This window comes from Magallana gigas, chromosome 2 (assembly GCF_963853765.1).
Source record: "Magallana gigas chromosome 2, xbMagGiga1.1, whole genome shotgun sequence".
Classification (NCBI taxonomy): domain Eukaryota; kingdom Metazoa; phylum Mollusca; class Bivalvia; order Ostreida; family Ostreidae; genus Magallana; species Magallana gigas.
In genome coordinates, this window is record NC_088854.1 from 10,717,563 (window position 1) to 10,732,805 (window position 15,243).

General features: G+C 34.2%; 2 protein-coding genes across 2 annotated transcripts; one reads left to right on the forward strand and one right to left on the reverse strand.

The window, feature by feature from the left end:
• LOC105327747 (protein zwilch homolog) lies at positions 1 to 3,400 on the reverse strand. Its single transcript, XM_011428361.4, has 2 exons — positions 2,483 to 3,400; positions 1 to 2,239 (listed from the first exon to the last, which is right to left on the reverse strand). The coding sequence occupies exons 1-2, from the start codon at positions 3,357 to 3,359 to the stop codon at positions 1,308 to 1,310; spliced, it is 1,809 nt and encodes a 602-aa protein (XP_011426663.3). The 5' UTR covers positions 3,360 to 3,400; the 3' UTR covers positions 1 to 1,307.
• A 207-nt stretch (positions 3,401 to 3,607) lies between these two features.
• LOC105327745 (exosome complex component RRP43) lies at positions 3,608 to 14,112 on the forward strand. Its single transcript, XM_011428360.4, has 11 exons — positions 3,608 to 3,722; positions 5,351 to 5,387; positions 6,251 to 6,314; positions 6,612 to 6,685; positions 7,226 to 7,271; positions 7,505 to 7,610; positions 7,729 to 7,774; positions 8,442 to 8,538; positions 9,048 to 9,168; positions 13,737 to 13,840; positions 13,975 to 14,112. The coding sequence occupies exons 1-11, from the start codon at positions 3,676 to 3,678 to the stop codon at positions 14,085 to 14,087; spliced, it is 855 nt and encodes a 284-aa protein (XP_011426662.2). The 5' UTR covers positions 3,608 to 3,675; the 3' UTR covers positions 14,088 to 14,112.
• Positions 14,113 to 15,243: the final 1,131 nt, after the last annotated feature.

Consider the following 15,243-nt stretch of genomic DNA (forward strand, 5'->3'; position numbering starts at 1 on the left):
CTGTACAATTGATGCAGTATCATAGGAATATGAATCATATATTAACAATCACATCCATCGAGCAAGTCGAGTGAGGTAGGACCAGGTTTTCTACACATCCTTGATAAAGGAGATCAGCCTCTGTATCTGAAGCTAGCCTTCTGTTTCATCCCCACAAACCTGTAAAATTTAAGCAATCCACAAAAATTGGCCCCACAAATTTTAATGATTCCACAGTAACATGAACTATGAAAGTTGGTCACGACAGCATTTTCTGCCTCTGAAGCTAGCTCTATGTTACACATCCATGGTTACCGTTATGTTTATATTAACTGTGCAAGTCTGTTTGGATTTACCAGGACTTCATTAGGTAACCAGCTCCAAGACCCTAACACAATGTGAATTGTTCTGAAATCTTAAGCCTGCTTAAACAACTGGATAATCAACATCACTCTCTGTATCTGAAGCAAGTTCTTTGATTTATTCATATAATTAAATTGCATGGAAGCACACCATATAGAAAACCAGGTAGTGGATGGAAGTGCTCATTTTAATTACATGTAGATTGAAATGTGACCTGCTCCAAAATCCATATCCTCCTCCAGTATCTGACACCCATAGGTCAGATTCAGCATCAAAGCCTGCCAAATGCATCAGTATTGCAAGATGCATCCTCAATCCAAGTTTGGTGAAGATAGAACCAATAATAATTCAGGTATGACCATCAAAGGGCACCTGCTCTAAAAACTTAAACCTTATAAAGAATAAAAACCTGTATCAAAGCACATCAAGTGCATAAGTACATATGTACTACAAAGTGTAACACCCATACAAGTTTGGTGAATAGGACCAGTTATAACTATTTATAACTTGAATATGGCCATCAAAGGGCATCTGCTTCAAAAACTTTTAACACCTCCAGCATATGAAATTTATGGCCCATTGCCCAGATGCCGCATCAAAGTCTGTTAACAACGCACCATCCATGCAAGTTCGGTGATAATAGGACAAGTAATAACTTAGATCCAGGACCTGCTCCAAAAACTTTAACCAGGTCTGGACACCATGGTATTGCATAAGCTCTCCTCGACTTGATCTCATTAAGCTAATAGTAATAACATTAACTAACAGGTAGTAACATATAAATTTGCAAATGAAAACAATTCACCCCATCTTTTTTTACATAAAAATATTGTACAACATACATATATAAATTTAATAGTAATTGCATTATAAATTAATGTACATGTATCGTCATATACATTATTAAACATACTGGTATTTTGATCCAGAATATATTTTCTGAATGTTGCACTGTCAAATCTGATCTACAGTACAGACACTCTGTCTTCGAGTCGAATTACATAGTAAAGTCTGTCTCTAAAATCTTCACTGCCTGTTTCTGGTACATTTTCAGATGCTGAGCTCCATCCAACATGAGGAAAGGGGTTTTCCTCTGCCAAAACAATTTTTGTTGTTTCTGTGGCATTTTGCACTGGTTTGGAGAATTCCATCTGCCACAAACAAGGGGCACAGTTTTCAATCATTGACTTTATTTGTGAGGTTGGGACAGGAAAATCAAATAAATGCTTTTCATTGACAGAGTTGTTTTCATAATATTTCAGCATTTGGATGGCCACAGAGTTCAAAGTTTGCATGGAGAGCTTTAGGAACATTCCCAGCATGACTGACATCTCTATCACATGATGCAGTTTCTCCAGCGAGGCTAATCTCTGGGACAATGGCTCTTCAGTTTGTACAAAGGACTCGATATTCCCCAACACAACCAGCTCTGTTGAAAGGAAAGCATGGACATAATCCTGTCGCAATTTTTCCAAGCCTATTTCAGCCAGTAGCTGAATGGCATAAATTCCGCCAGCTAAATTTGGCATTCTGAGTTTCCCTGCGCAGGCTTCTCTTACCAGCTGAGCAATAACAGTGTTATTTTTTCTGTGAACCATGGGATAGAATTCGCCATTACTAAGGACTGCAAAAACATATTTCAGTGCCTCTTCCAGCTCACTGTATGATGTGCACTGAATAAGGATGTTCCACAGATGATCAGTAAAGTCCAGGTCTTTCCGTCGATCAAAAGAAAGTGTATCTAGTCCAAGGACCTCTGACATCTCATTTTGGGGTGGTTCCTTCTCAGTTTTAGCGGCATCCCCCAGCTTTAACCTTTCAATCAGCATCTTCAGCTGCTCAAGAATTGGTGTATTGCCCTCATCTGCCAACCAAAGAATTTCTCCTGTTTCCAACCCTACAAAAACAGATCATTCAAATTAATATATGAAATACCAGAAAGGAAAATATTCCTGCTTTATGACAATGCAATAAAATAAAATCTTTCGGAAAAAAATCATCCTCACAAAACGGGAAAGGCTCTGTTATTTTCTCCCCCATAGATTCTTGTTATAATTGTCTTTTGAGAAATAAATCATATTACTTGAGTTTTCTTTTTTTTAATGGAAATTTTTGAAAGGAAAAAAAATTAATACATTACCATTAACAAATGATCGTAGCATTTCCAACTCCCGATAAAATCCATGTGCTGTAGACCTCTCATCACCAGACATAACTTGGGCAAGGATGTGGGCTTGAGATTCAAGAGGGGGAGACTGCAATACTGCCGTACAAATGGGCTTGGACCATTTAATTTCTACAACCAAAGAACCAGCAAAATCCTGCTCATTGCTAATAATCTCCTGTAATAGTTTCCCCATCATGTCATATCTTGCCTTGTATTTCATTTGTTTCTCCGCAGTCTTCATATTATGGATCTTTGGAAAATGGACATTCTTGGGCTCCGGGCAGGATACCTTAATGACTGTTGACTTCAGACATTGTTCTTCTCGAGACAGAATTAGACAGGAAGTGTGCTTTCGGTCTTGACCATCACTGAAAATAAGGATGGGGGGCCAGCTCTTTCCATCTGATGCAAGGCTGTATAAGGATGCCACCACTTTTGTCTTGTTGAATGGAATTCCCAGTTTAGTCAGAGAAGTCTTGAAGAAATGCTCTTTATTTACTTGGAAGGCAACAGGGGATTCTATATCTGACAAATCTGCATATTCTTGCATCTTCAGAGGTGAGCCTTGCGTTACGTCGTAGCTATTCATCTGCATCCTGTTTTTATTGCTTATTGATGATTCCTGTGGTAGATATTCTGAGATGTCGGGATCGGCCACTACCATACTGCCAGGTTTTTGGGCTACAATGATTGGCAATGGAACAGCCATTAAAGACCCTACGCCAGCTAACCGAGGGTCTTTCCCATTTGAAATATAAACATATTCCACATCTTGCAATATCGTGTCAACACTTTCTGGGCTTAGTTTTGACAGGAAACTTCCAAACTCAGTTACATTTTGACTGTCCATTTCTATCACTTTTATATTTGGCGGGAGTGTAATTTTCGTAATATGAAAAATATATGTAGACCTAAAATTTCCGGCGTTGAGACAGTTTAAAGTAGAGTCAAGAAATCTTTCTAAAATAATTCTTAAAAATATATAATTCATTATTTTTTAATGCAATTTAAGAATTTAATTGCAGATTTGCCATATGATGGTTTATATTTAAGATAATCATAAGCGCGATATCTGAAATTTTACTTGTTGCGAATACGGAATTTTTTTAGAGCAGGGACTCACAAAAAAGGGAACCAGTTCAAAATTTACCCAATCAAGTTAGACGATGCAAGAAGAGTTTGGTATAACAACAAAGATGGCGGAAGATTTCAGGTTGCGCATGTTTTATTGTCAATTTTTGTATACATGAATAATTTGTATTAAAATTAAGATTTAAGTAGGATGTTAGTGAGTCTACAACTTGGTTGCATCATTACTTGGAATTTTAGATCGGATATATTTTACAAAATGCGAAAAAGACTTAATCAATTGTTAATAGAATATCTGTCGATGCACTTTGCCAGTTAACAACTATAAACAAGTAAATTATATCAGGTTGGACAACATTTCTTTTTTTAAGCCATATAACTTTATTAGATATCGCATGATCTGTGTCTTTGGTTCAGCTGAAAAATTAAAATTCTGATATACATTCTGTAATAATTTGCCATAGACTGATAGAGTATTAATTAAACATAGGGCACATAGGCACAAAACTTAACCTTCTTCCTGCTGCTACACAGTGCATACCTGTTAACCCTCCCGCATTGCGCGGGAGACTCCCACAAAACGGCCTTAAAATCTAAGATCTCCCGCATCCAACCTATCTCCCGCGCAGGAGACAAATTTCTCCCGCAATCGTATTTGTCTTCCCCATACCCCCCCCCCCCCCAAACTGAATCTTTACATGCAAATTTCAACAACCACTGCGGGGTTTTCTCTGATTTTGAGCTCAAAAAGCTGCTGTGTAGCTTGAATATATCAAAATCCATCCAAGTACTGTCTACCGTGATCATAGTAAGACATGTTATAGTCCAGTTTACTTTTTACGATTACTTCCGGTTTTGACTTAAATCAGTTACGTATTTAGTTATGCATAGGCCTTATAAAAAAATAATTGAAAGCTTAAAACATCTTGATTTTACTCTGTAACACCAAAGAAAACAATACACAGCCAGTGGTGTCACTTAACAGGTGCACAGGTAAAGCACCCAAGCCACGTGCAGTGAGTCGTGACTAATTCTGTCTGGCCAGCACAGTCGGTAAAAATCAAAGTGAGTTTGGAACAAAGTGTTTATACAAGCTACCGATAAAAAAGCAGTTCACAAGAGTGTTTAAAGTTTATAGTACCGGTACTATTAATTACAGGGATGCTATAGATATTACAACAGGGATCATTTTTAAATGGTACTAGAGAAATACATGTTGTTTTGTGAATTAAAAATCTATCCTATATTAGGGCAAAAAATAATTTTAATGAATATTGTTTACAGGTATTTTCTTAACTGGGTTTCACTGCAAATTCAAAATACGCAAAATAAATTTTCTGTGTTTACCCTAGATATCAGCATGCAGTGATGGTTCAATACTGAACAATAAGAAGACTTAATATAAAAAGTGGCACTATTGACTTCTTGTATTGTACCATGCAAACAAAATAATAGTTTTCTGAACATGTACAGCAACACAAGTTGTAATTGCACACTGGTAGTCATAGAAATAATAAAATTTAAAATGATTGCAAATCCATTAATTACAATGGAAAAATAAGGTATCTAACAGTATTTTTAATATATATTTGAATTTTACGTGAAAAAACGTCGTTTACTCAAAATCTCCCCCTAAGCCAAGTTGGTAAGGGGGAGATTCTCCCACATAACAGCTTTGAAAGGTTAACAGGTAAGCACAGTGTGCATATTAAACTTAAATTTTTTTTTATTATTATATCTTATTATTTACAGAACTGCAAGACCAAAAGAATATTATCGAAAATTTTTGGTAAGTATAAAGTAGCAATAAAGAAAATAGACATGGGTATATATGGATACCATGATATCTTTCATTAATAACTACAGAATATACAAATGTAGGAATTACTGACATTGTTAACTTTTATTTAAAATACATAACCCCCATTTAAAATACATAAACCCCATAAGCAGGTTCTGTCAATTTTTACAACAACAGTAAGGCTTTATATCTTGCAATGCATGAACCATTTTTACAAAGACAGCATAATTTTTGTGTACCATATACTGGTATTTGTATGTTTCCATTTCATTACCTCTAGACAGAGAGTAAAACTAAGAAAAATATCAAGTTGTCTTTTATTTGTTTGCTACACATTTGGTCTTGTCATGCTTTTGTTGTATAAATAATTTGATTGTATCTTTCAAGTGAAACATACATCTGTGTATTGTCAAACCTGTTATTTTTCTCAAATTTTGCATATTGATTGAGAAAGTTGGATCTTTGTGAAAATTACTACATATATACAGTACTTAATGAATCCGAACATATATCATATACAGTATTGAACATAAGATTCTTTATTTTTCCATATATTAATCATGTAGGTATAAATGATGAAATCAATTGATAAATACTAAATATCATATTTAGTAGCTTGTAAAATAAACTTGATATGAACATTGCAAACACTCTACTTAAGTGAAGTATGAAAAAATAGCAATAAAGTAATACAATGTATTCTGTTCTACCAAAAGCTTGAAAGAGTAAGAAGTTATGATATAATTTATTTTTCATTCTATCTCTATTAATGATACATGTATTGTTTTATGCAGTCAAACTCCTTCATAAATGCCTGGGTTGCAGATTGATATTTTTATATCTTTAAACAGGAACAAGAAGTTCGACCAGATGGGAGAGAGCTGGGGGAGACACGTACAACAGTCATCAATGTCGGTACGACCTCAAAATATTTCTTTCTTTTGGGTTGCATAGACTTTCTCCTGAATTACTCTATTTCCATTTAAGTTATCACATTTTGTCTTTCTATGTAAAACACGAGAATTTAAGCTTCATTTTGATTTATTAAGAATAATGAGAATGTGTGTTTGAATCATGCTATGACTAGAATAAAATCCAAATATCATATATATGTATTCATTTTACCAATTTTGTTTGGAAAGCACAAGTTGAAAGATAAAATGATATGTGAATATGTGTACTTATGTGTAATTATTCCTCTGCTACTTGTAGGATGTTTGTCCACTGCTAATGGATCAGCACTGGTAAAAATGGGAAATACAACAGTAATGTGTGGAATCAAAGCTGTGAGTACCGGTATTCATTTCCCTCAGATACTGTTCTCCACTTAGACTTCTCATATTGGTAGGATTAAATTCTTAACTCTGGGTCTGTGTTACAAGTTAATAATTAACTCTTACATTGTAAAATGCATTTACTCTCAGAACATACCGGTACGTGAAGCTAGACTTTTATTAGTGAACTAAGATTTTCTTGCTCTTTCAGTATGAATTGAAATATCCACTTGCAAACTGTCCCATATTATTCTTACCAATACCTTCATCCTAACATTTGAAAAAATGTACAAAGTAGCAATTTCATACCAGTTTGAACCTGTAATAGTGAACACCGAAGGTTTAAGTAAAAGGTAGACTGAATTTAAGGTCAATCTATATACCATTTGATTAAGGTGTTGTGACAGTATGTTGTCTGTGTGATAAATTGGAATAACAAAAACAGTTTAATGCTAATTTGAACATTGAACTATTATACATATTGCTATATAATTGTGTCCACAATTTTTGTTATAAAATTTGATTCACATATCTTTTTTTTTTTTTTTCAAGGAATGTGCAAAACCAAAAACAGAAGAACCTGCACATGGATTCATTGGTATGTCAACCAAGCAGTTCCTGTTCTAGTTTTAATTCTCATTATTATATTTTCCTTTGGACAAAGGAGGGTATTCTTCTCCACTTGTTGGTAGATCAAGTGTTGTACAAGTACATGCATGTATACCCTTTTTACTATGATCACATGGGGAATATATATGTATCTTTAAAAATTCCAGCTTTCCTTTATTTTGTATAAGATGAAGTACCAGGGTATTTTCCTTTTAATTATAGTTCCAAATGTAGAGTTGTCCCCCATGTGTTCACCACAGTTTCGCCCGGGAATGCCAGGAGAACAGGCCCGAGTGCTGAGTCAGTTTATGCTGGAAGTCATGAAAAAGTAAGACTTGGTTGAAATTTTTACAAGCCACACAAAATAGTTAATGTTTAAAGTGGTAGGGTATGAGTACAGATTAACTGATTATTGATGCCAAAATTATATGTTGCATTTTTTTCAGCTCAAATTGCATTGATGTCAAGAAATTGTGTATTGAACCTGGCAGAGTAAGTTTTTATCATAGATATCAAACAACACATTTTCATTGGAGATAAAAGTCTTTAACTTGTACATGTACCTGTTAACAAAACACATAAACGAAGCTGTAAACAGGAATAAATTTTCTGCCACTGGCAAAGAATTTATTTTTTCTGTGCCACCAAGTCACTTTTGAATTTTTTCAATCGGCTCAGTTTTAATGTTGTGGGTGTTGAATGTTTGAAAAAGCTACATTTTCTCAAATCATTATAACTTACATATTCTTGAAATGAAAAAAAAATTGAAGCAGTTGTCGTGTAATAAATGTGATGTTGTACTAAATGTGATGTTATGTACTCAGATAACTCTAGGTGTCAGATGTCTAGTACTAAATGTGATGTGGCCTTGTTTTTAGTACTAAATGTGATGTGGCCTTGTTTTTAATACTAAATGTGATGTGGCCCAGTTGTTAGTACTAAATGTGATGTGGCCCTGTTGTTAGTACATGTACTAAAATGTGACTTGGCCCTGTTTTTAGTACTAAATGTGATGTGGCCCCGTTTTTAGTACTTAATGTGATGTTATGTACTCTTTGTGTCAGATGTCTAGTACTAAATGTGATGTGGCCCTATATTAAGTACTAAATGTGATGTGGCCCTATATTAAGTACTAAATGTGATGTGGCCCTGTTTTCAGTTGGTGTGGACCTTGTATTGTGACATAGTGTGCCTGGACTATGGTGGAAATGTCACAGATGCCTGTGTTTTGTCATTGCTGGCAGCCCTCAATAATAGTAAGACTCATGCTTCTGCATTCAATGCAGACAACAGCATATTTCTTGATTTAATATTTGATCAATAATTAAAAATGTGAGTACAATCCAGCTGGCAAGTACCTATTCATGCACATCCATGTACTAGATATAACTGATTGCTACATTGTGAAATCAGTTACTAGGATAAATGGGAAAATTATAGTTTTTAAAGTTCTTCTTTATAAGTTCATTGTTAATGTATAATATACTCCTACACCTGATGAATTATCAACCTTTAACCATGGTGAAAAAGAAACAATTTTTTGTTAGACATGAATTAAATATACAGTTGAACTTCGATATTTGAACACTGATACCTCGAATACAATAAATATGTCAAAGTGATTTGTAAGTCCCAACAACTTATTTTTTAAGTATTTTACCCTTGATATCTCGAATACTTGGATATCTCGAAGTTTTTAAACAGTCCCATCCAGTTTGAGATAACGAAGTTTGACTCTAATAAGTTAATTGAATCTTTTCCCCAGCTGTTTTACCAAATGTGGTATTGAATAAAGACACAGACAAATTTGAAGCTTTTCCTGATCAGTCCACAACATTACAGCTGCAGTCTAGTCCAGTGTCTTCCACATTCGCAATATTTGATGAGTAAGTTATATCTTGCCTAACTGTTCCTGTGAAAAGTTTTCAGAATCTTCATACATAAAGCTTTATTGTTATTATGTCAGCGTACATTTTTGATGCGATTTTTGGCTTAATTGACGATATCCATAAGTGATAATATTTGCAGGATATGTACGGTGGTTTCTATTTTTAGGTCACCTGAGTCACTATGTGACCTATAGCAATTGGTTTTCATCTGCTTTCGTTCATCATTCATTACCAATTTTATATTTTTAATTTTTTCTTGAAGATTACAATGCGAATTGTTACAATTTTTGGTGTGAAGCTATGGTTAGAGGAATCTTAATTGTGAAATTCATGGTTCTACTACTCCCACACATGTGGAAAAATGCATTGTATTGATGTCCATGAAAACCTCTACCAAAATTGTGAAGTTCATGGCCCATGGGACAGGGGTTCAGGCCCTTGGGTGGGGCCAATATGGCCATATAGTAAAAATGTATTAAATCTTTGAAAATCTTCTTCTCTACTCCCATATATATTGTAGAAAAAATAAATGCATGGTTATGATGTCTATGAAGCCTTCTACCAAAATTGTTAAGTTCATGGCCCATGGGACAGGGGTTCAGGCCTTAGGGACAAATAGTAAAAATGTATTAAATCTTAGAAAATTTTCTTTTCTATTCCCACACATGCTTCAGAAAAACTAAATACAAAATTACAATGTCCACGAAGTCCATCACCTAAATTGTAAAATTCATGGTCCTTCAAACAGGGGTCAGGCCCAAGGGCGGGGCCAATATGGCCATATTATGAAAATATATGAAATCTTTAAAAGAAATCTTCTCTACTCCCATATATACTGGTATTTGAGAAAAAATGCATGTTTATGATGTCCATGAAAAAAAAGCAAAATTGTGAAATTCATGGCCCCGAGGTCAGGGGTTCAGGCCCTAGGGTGGGGCCAATATGACCATATAATAAAAATATATTAAATCTTAAGAGGTCTTCTTCTCTAGTCCATATATATTGGTATTTGAGAAAAACTAAATGCACGGTTATGATGTCCATGAAGTCCTCTCCCAAAATTGTGAAGTTCATGGTCTCTGGGTCAGGGGTTCAGGCCCTAGGGCCAGGCCAATATGGCCACATAGTAAATATGTATTGATTTGATATTTTTTTCTGTACTATCACTATCACTGTTTGGGAGATAATAAGGGCCCCACCCTGCGGGCCCCTATAGTGATCAGTCTGTCTGTCCGTTCATCTGTCCGTCCATCTGAGATGGCTTGTCCGGAGCATATCTTCTCTCCCCTTGGCCCAATCTGGCTCATACTTCACTCACAAAGTGCTTTGGGTAAAAGGTGTGCAGTGACCTTGAACCATGTTTCTAGGTCTAAGGTTAAGGTCTTAGCAGAATTATAAATAAAATCCTTGTCCGGTGCATATCTTCTCTCCCCTTGGTCCAATCTAGCTCATACTTCACTCATATAGTGTCTATGGTCATAGGATGTGCAGTGTCTTTGAATAAAGTTTGTAGGTCAAGGGTCAAGGTCATATTGGACCATGCAAAAATCCTTTTTTCAGAACATATATACTTTCCACTTAGCCCTATTTGGCTCATACTTCAATTAAAAAGAGCATGTGAATAATTGGTGTGTAGTGACCTTGAACCAATTTGTAAGATAAAAAGTGAAAATACAGTCATTTTACTGGTAACGAATATTTGCCAGTATCGAATAATTTTTAGGAAAAATATTGATGAAAGACGTAGTTAAGCTTTTAAAAAATCCTAGCTAGGTAATTATAATACAGAAATTATTTACCGAATTGTTTACAAATTAAAAAGGTGACCCAGATATGAGCTGCCGGAAGTGCAAGGCAGAAAAAATGAAAGTGTGAAAACAATTAAGCCTAACTATGAAAATAAGTTTGTTATTGACCCTTATTTGGTGGATAATTAGTCATTATAATCCATTTAATAAGATAGTGCATCATATTAAATAATAATGGAGCTTTGAATGAAATTACGAGTTCAAATAGAACCACTTGTAGTTTTCCTAGTTTCGGTTCACTGCGATTGAAGCATTATTTGGCTGGATATATTGATAGATATACGTGCAAAACAAAGGCAAATGACAATTACTTATCATCAATTACTATTATAGAGTGTTTTCATGAAAATTCAATTTCATAAAGTAACGCAAATGAAAACTGTTTAAGTCCAGTTTCAATTTGACGGGAAAACAGTATGATAAAAATATCGATCATATTATTTGTTTAAATGACATATTCCTACAATTATTTTTCTTTCTTCATTTATAAGTCTATTAACATGTACCTCTAGTACATTTTTGAAATTAATTCGCCTCAAAATATTCGGCCAGAAGTAATAAAGGGCACTTGATTCGATACTGGAAAAAGAATTCGAAACTAGGAAAATGGAGGGGGTGTTGAAATTACTATCTCCGTAATTCATCCTTTATATTTTTGGAAGTTTGATACTACATTTTAGAAGGACAAAGAAATGTGATTTAAACAAAAAATAAAAACATTTGGAATTTCGATAATAGTAGTCACATGCACGAGGAAACCGCATACTGATTACTGATAAAACGACTGTAATAGCAGAATTATATGGAAAATCCTTGGCAAGAGCATATTTTCTCTCCCTTTTCTCTAATCTGGCTCATACTTCACTCACATAGTACCTTTGATAAATGTGTATGCATTGACTTTATATGTTGTTTGTAGATTAAGTGTCAAGGTCATATCAAATCAAAGAAAAATCCCTTTTTAAGAGCATATATATACTCTCCACTTAGTCCTATTTGGCTAATATTTTACTTAAACAGACCTTTTTGGTTAATGGCATGCAGTGACCTTGAACCAACTCAATGTAAAGGCCATACTGATTTCTTTTTAATCAGTTTTAGATGCAGTGACCTTGAACCAACTCAATGTAAAGGCCATACTGATTTCTTTTTAATCAGTTTTAGACCATTGATCACATGTATTTCCCATTTAGAAAATCTGTTCAGATTGAACAAAAATGCCTGTATGCAATAGGTAATGAGATTGAATGAAGCGTTCTATGCCAGTTTGAAAATTTTGAAGTTTTAGGTCAAGGTCAAAGCAAAATTCTCTGAAATTCTTTTAATCATATTGTCCACTATGTAAGCGGGGCCCATTGAGATGATCACCATGTCAATGTTGTCTAGTTTCATGCATTGTTATTATGTTCATAATGTCCTGATGTTAAATTTAGAAATTGTTAATAAAGATTGATTTTTTAAGGCCTGCAGGTCTCTTTTTGCCTAAAGTTTACAATTATTGGCCCCTGGAGCTAAGGTATAGATAATCGGAGATTCCTTCAACTCTTGTAAACAACCCCCCCCCCCCCCCCCCCCACACGCACACATACACATTTTCACCACTTCAATATGAAACAAAATGCAAACATGAAACTGACATGTCAGTCTAAGGGTAATGGTATTCAGGTGACTGTCAAGGCCTGTAGGCCTCTTGTTTTGGTTTTCCTACAACATGTACCGGTATATATACATGAAATTATGGTGGCATATCTCTATGGTGGCATATCTCTGCCCCTTATGTGCAAGTTATTTTTCTATCAAATATGTCGACATGCAAGATAAATATGTTGACATGCTAGATAGTTATGTCAACATGCAACATATCTATGTTGACATGCAAAAAAATTGCTATCAAATCAAAATTTTATAAAATCTCATAAAATCTAAAATCTCGTCCACATGTGACATGCAAGATGCTGTTTGCTACTTATTTATGTCTACATGCAACTTATTTATGTTAACATGCGAGATGAATATGTTGACATGCAACTTATTTATGTTAACATGCAATTTCTTTATGTCGACATGCAACTTATTTATGTCGACATGTAACTTATTTATGAAGACATGCAACTTAATTATGTTAACATGAAAGATAAATATGTTGACATGCAAAGTATTTATGTCGACATGCAATTTAGTTATGTTGACATGCAACTTATAAGTTGCATGTCAACATATTTATCTCGCATGTGAACATAACTAAGTTGCATGTTGACATAAATAAGTAGCATGTGAACATAACTAAACTGCATGTCGACATAAATAAGTTGCATGTGAACATAACCAAGTTGCATGTTGACATAAATAAGTTGCATGTTAGCATATTTATCTTGCATGTTTACATAAATAAGTTGCATGTAGACATAAATAAGTTGCATTTAGCATCTTGGATGTCACATGTTGGCGATATTTGACATTTTTAATAATTCTCATTTGACTGCAATTATCTTGCATGTCGACATAGTTATGTTGCATGTTGACATAGCCATCTTGCATGTCAACATATTTATCTTGCATGTCAAAAAAAAACTTGCACACAAGGGGCAGAGATATGCCACCATACTATGCAGGATCAAGGCTTGTGATTTAAAAACTATTTTATCAGCAGCTGATATTTGTAATAGATTGATAGAATAAAACACAATTAGCGATACTTTGCTTGCATGAATTTCTGATTATTAATGTTTTGTCATTAATTTATTATTTTTATTTTAGTGAAATTTTGTTTGTTGACCCAACAGCTGAGGAAGAAAACCTGGCAACAGGCCAACTTACAATAGTTACAACAGATGATAAACTGTGTATGGTCCATAAGCCGGGTGTGTACAAGTAGATTTACAAAGGAATAAATATATATAAGTAGCTGTTAGTTTTATTAAGCAGCCGAGAACTCTGATTTTATTCCCATATTAATATCATGAAAACTTCATAAAAGTCAAATAAATCTTTGTAGGTGGTACCCCTCTTACAGACCAGCAGCTGTGTTTGTGTATTAAACAAGCCTTTGAAAGAACAAAAGAAGTTTTAAGACTTATTGATGATACAATATCAAGTGTTGAGAGGTAGTTAAATAAAGTGTGAATCATCTATTGCTTTGCCTTTTTTTTTTAAATCATGCTCGAAAAGCAGTTTGCCATTTGAACTTGCCAGTAAGAAAACTACCACATTTACAGTGCATTTTAATTGATAAAATTTTTTACAAATACAGCTTAAAGTGTGTTTAAACAACACTATGAATAAAGAAATATTGGAAAATAATGAATCACATTATGTACTCTAATATCAAATCCAATAATGGTAAAATATTCCGGAATGCTGTGATGATGTCATGCAAAAACTGAAAGACCTTAAATAAATGAGGACATTCCTTTGACATTTATCTCTATTTTTAAAAATTTGTTCAAGATTATTGCACTTTCTTTATTCAACAAGCACTTATTGGTGAAAATTTCACCAATGAGAGAAAAAATTGGGTCTGGACAAGTACTTAACACAAAGGTTTGCTACAACCTTGACATTAGACCTGGAAACTTGATTCAAGGCCACTATACAACCTTACTTCAAGACAGTCTTTTGACTAAGGTAAGAAAGCTTGGGACAGAGGAAAGAGAAAATTTGTCCAGCAAGAATTTACCCCAAACTTGAATGTAAATGCAGAACAGTCAATGAAGTGTTTTGGTACTAAACATTTTTATTGATATTAAACAAATTATTGTCAAAATATGTTGCCATTGAAAGACCTCTTTCAAATATTTTTTTTTTACCAAATTTTAATGACCCTGGCCAAAGTACCAAAATAGATGCAAGAGTCTTAATTGTAATAAGAAAGTACAGCTAAGAAAAAAAATTCTCATTCACTAACGTGGCACATTTTCCCTTAAGGATTTCTATTGCATTGTTATGAAATATCAAATCTTCATAAATGATTGTACAGAGGATGCCTATCACTTTAATCTTGATTTTAGTCACCAATGCTCATTTGCTGTTCATCTATGACGTCACCTAAGTAACCAAATTCCCGCAATTTTGCAAACAAATGTAAATATTTTCATTTTTGATTAATATTTTGCATTCGGAAGTATAGAGCGCAGGTCTGCTCAAGTACGATTTTAACGCACGTTTTTCTTCATAAAATTTTACACATTATACAAAAAAATGGTTCTTGAGCAAGCCTGCCCTCGATGTTTCCCAGTCAAAAAACGCCCATATTTTGCTACAAAAC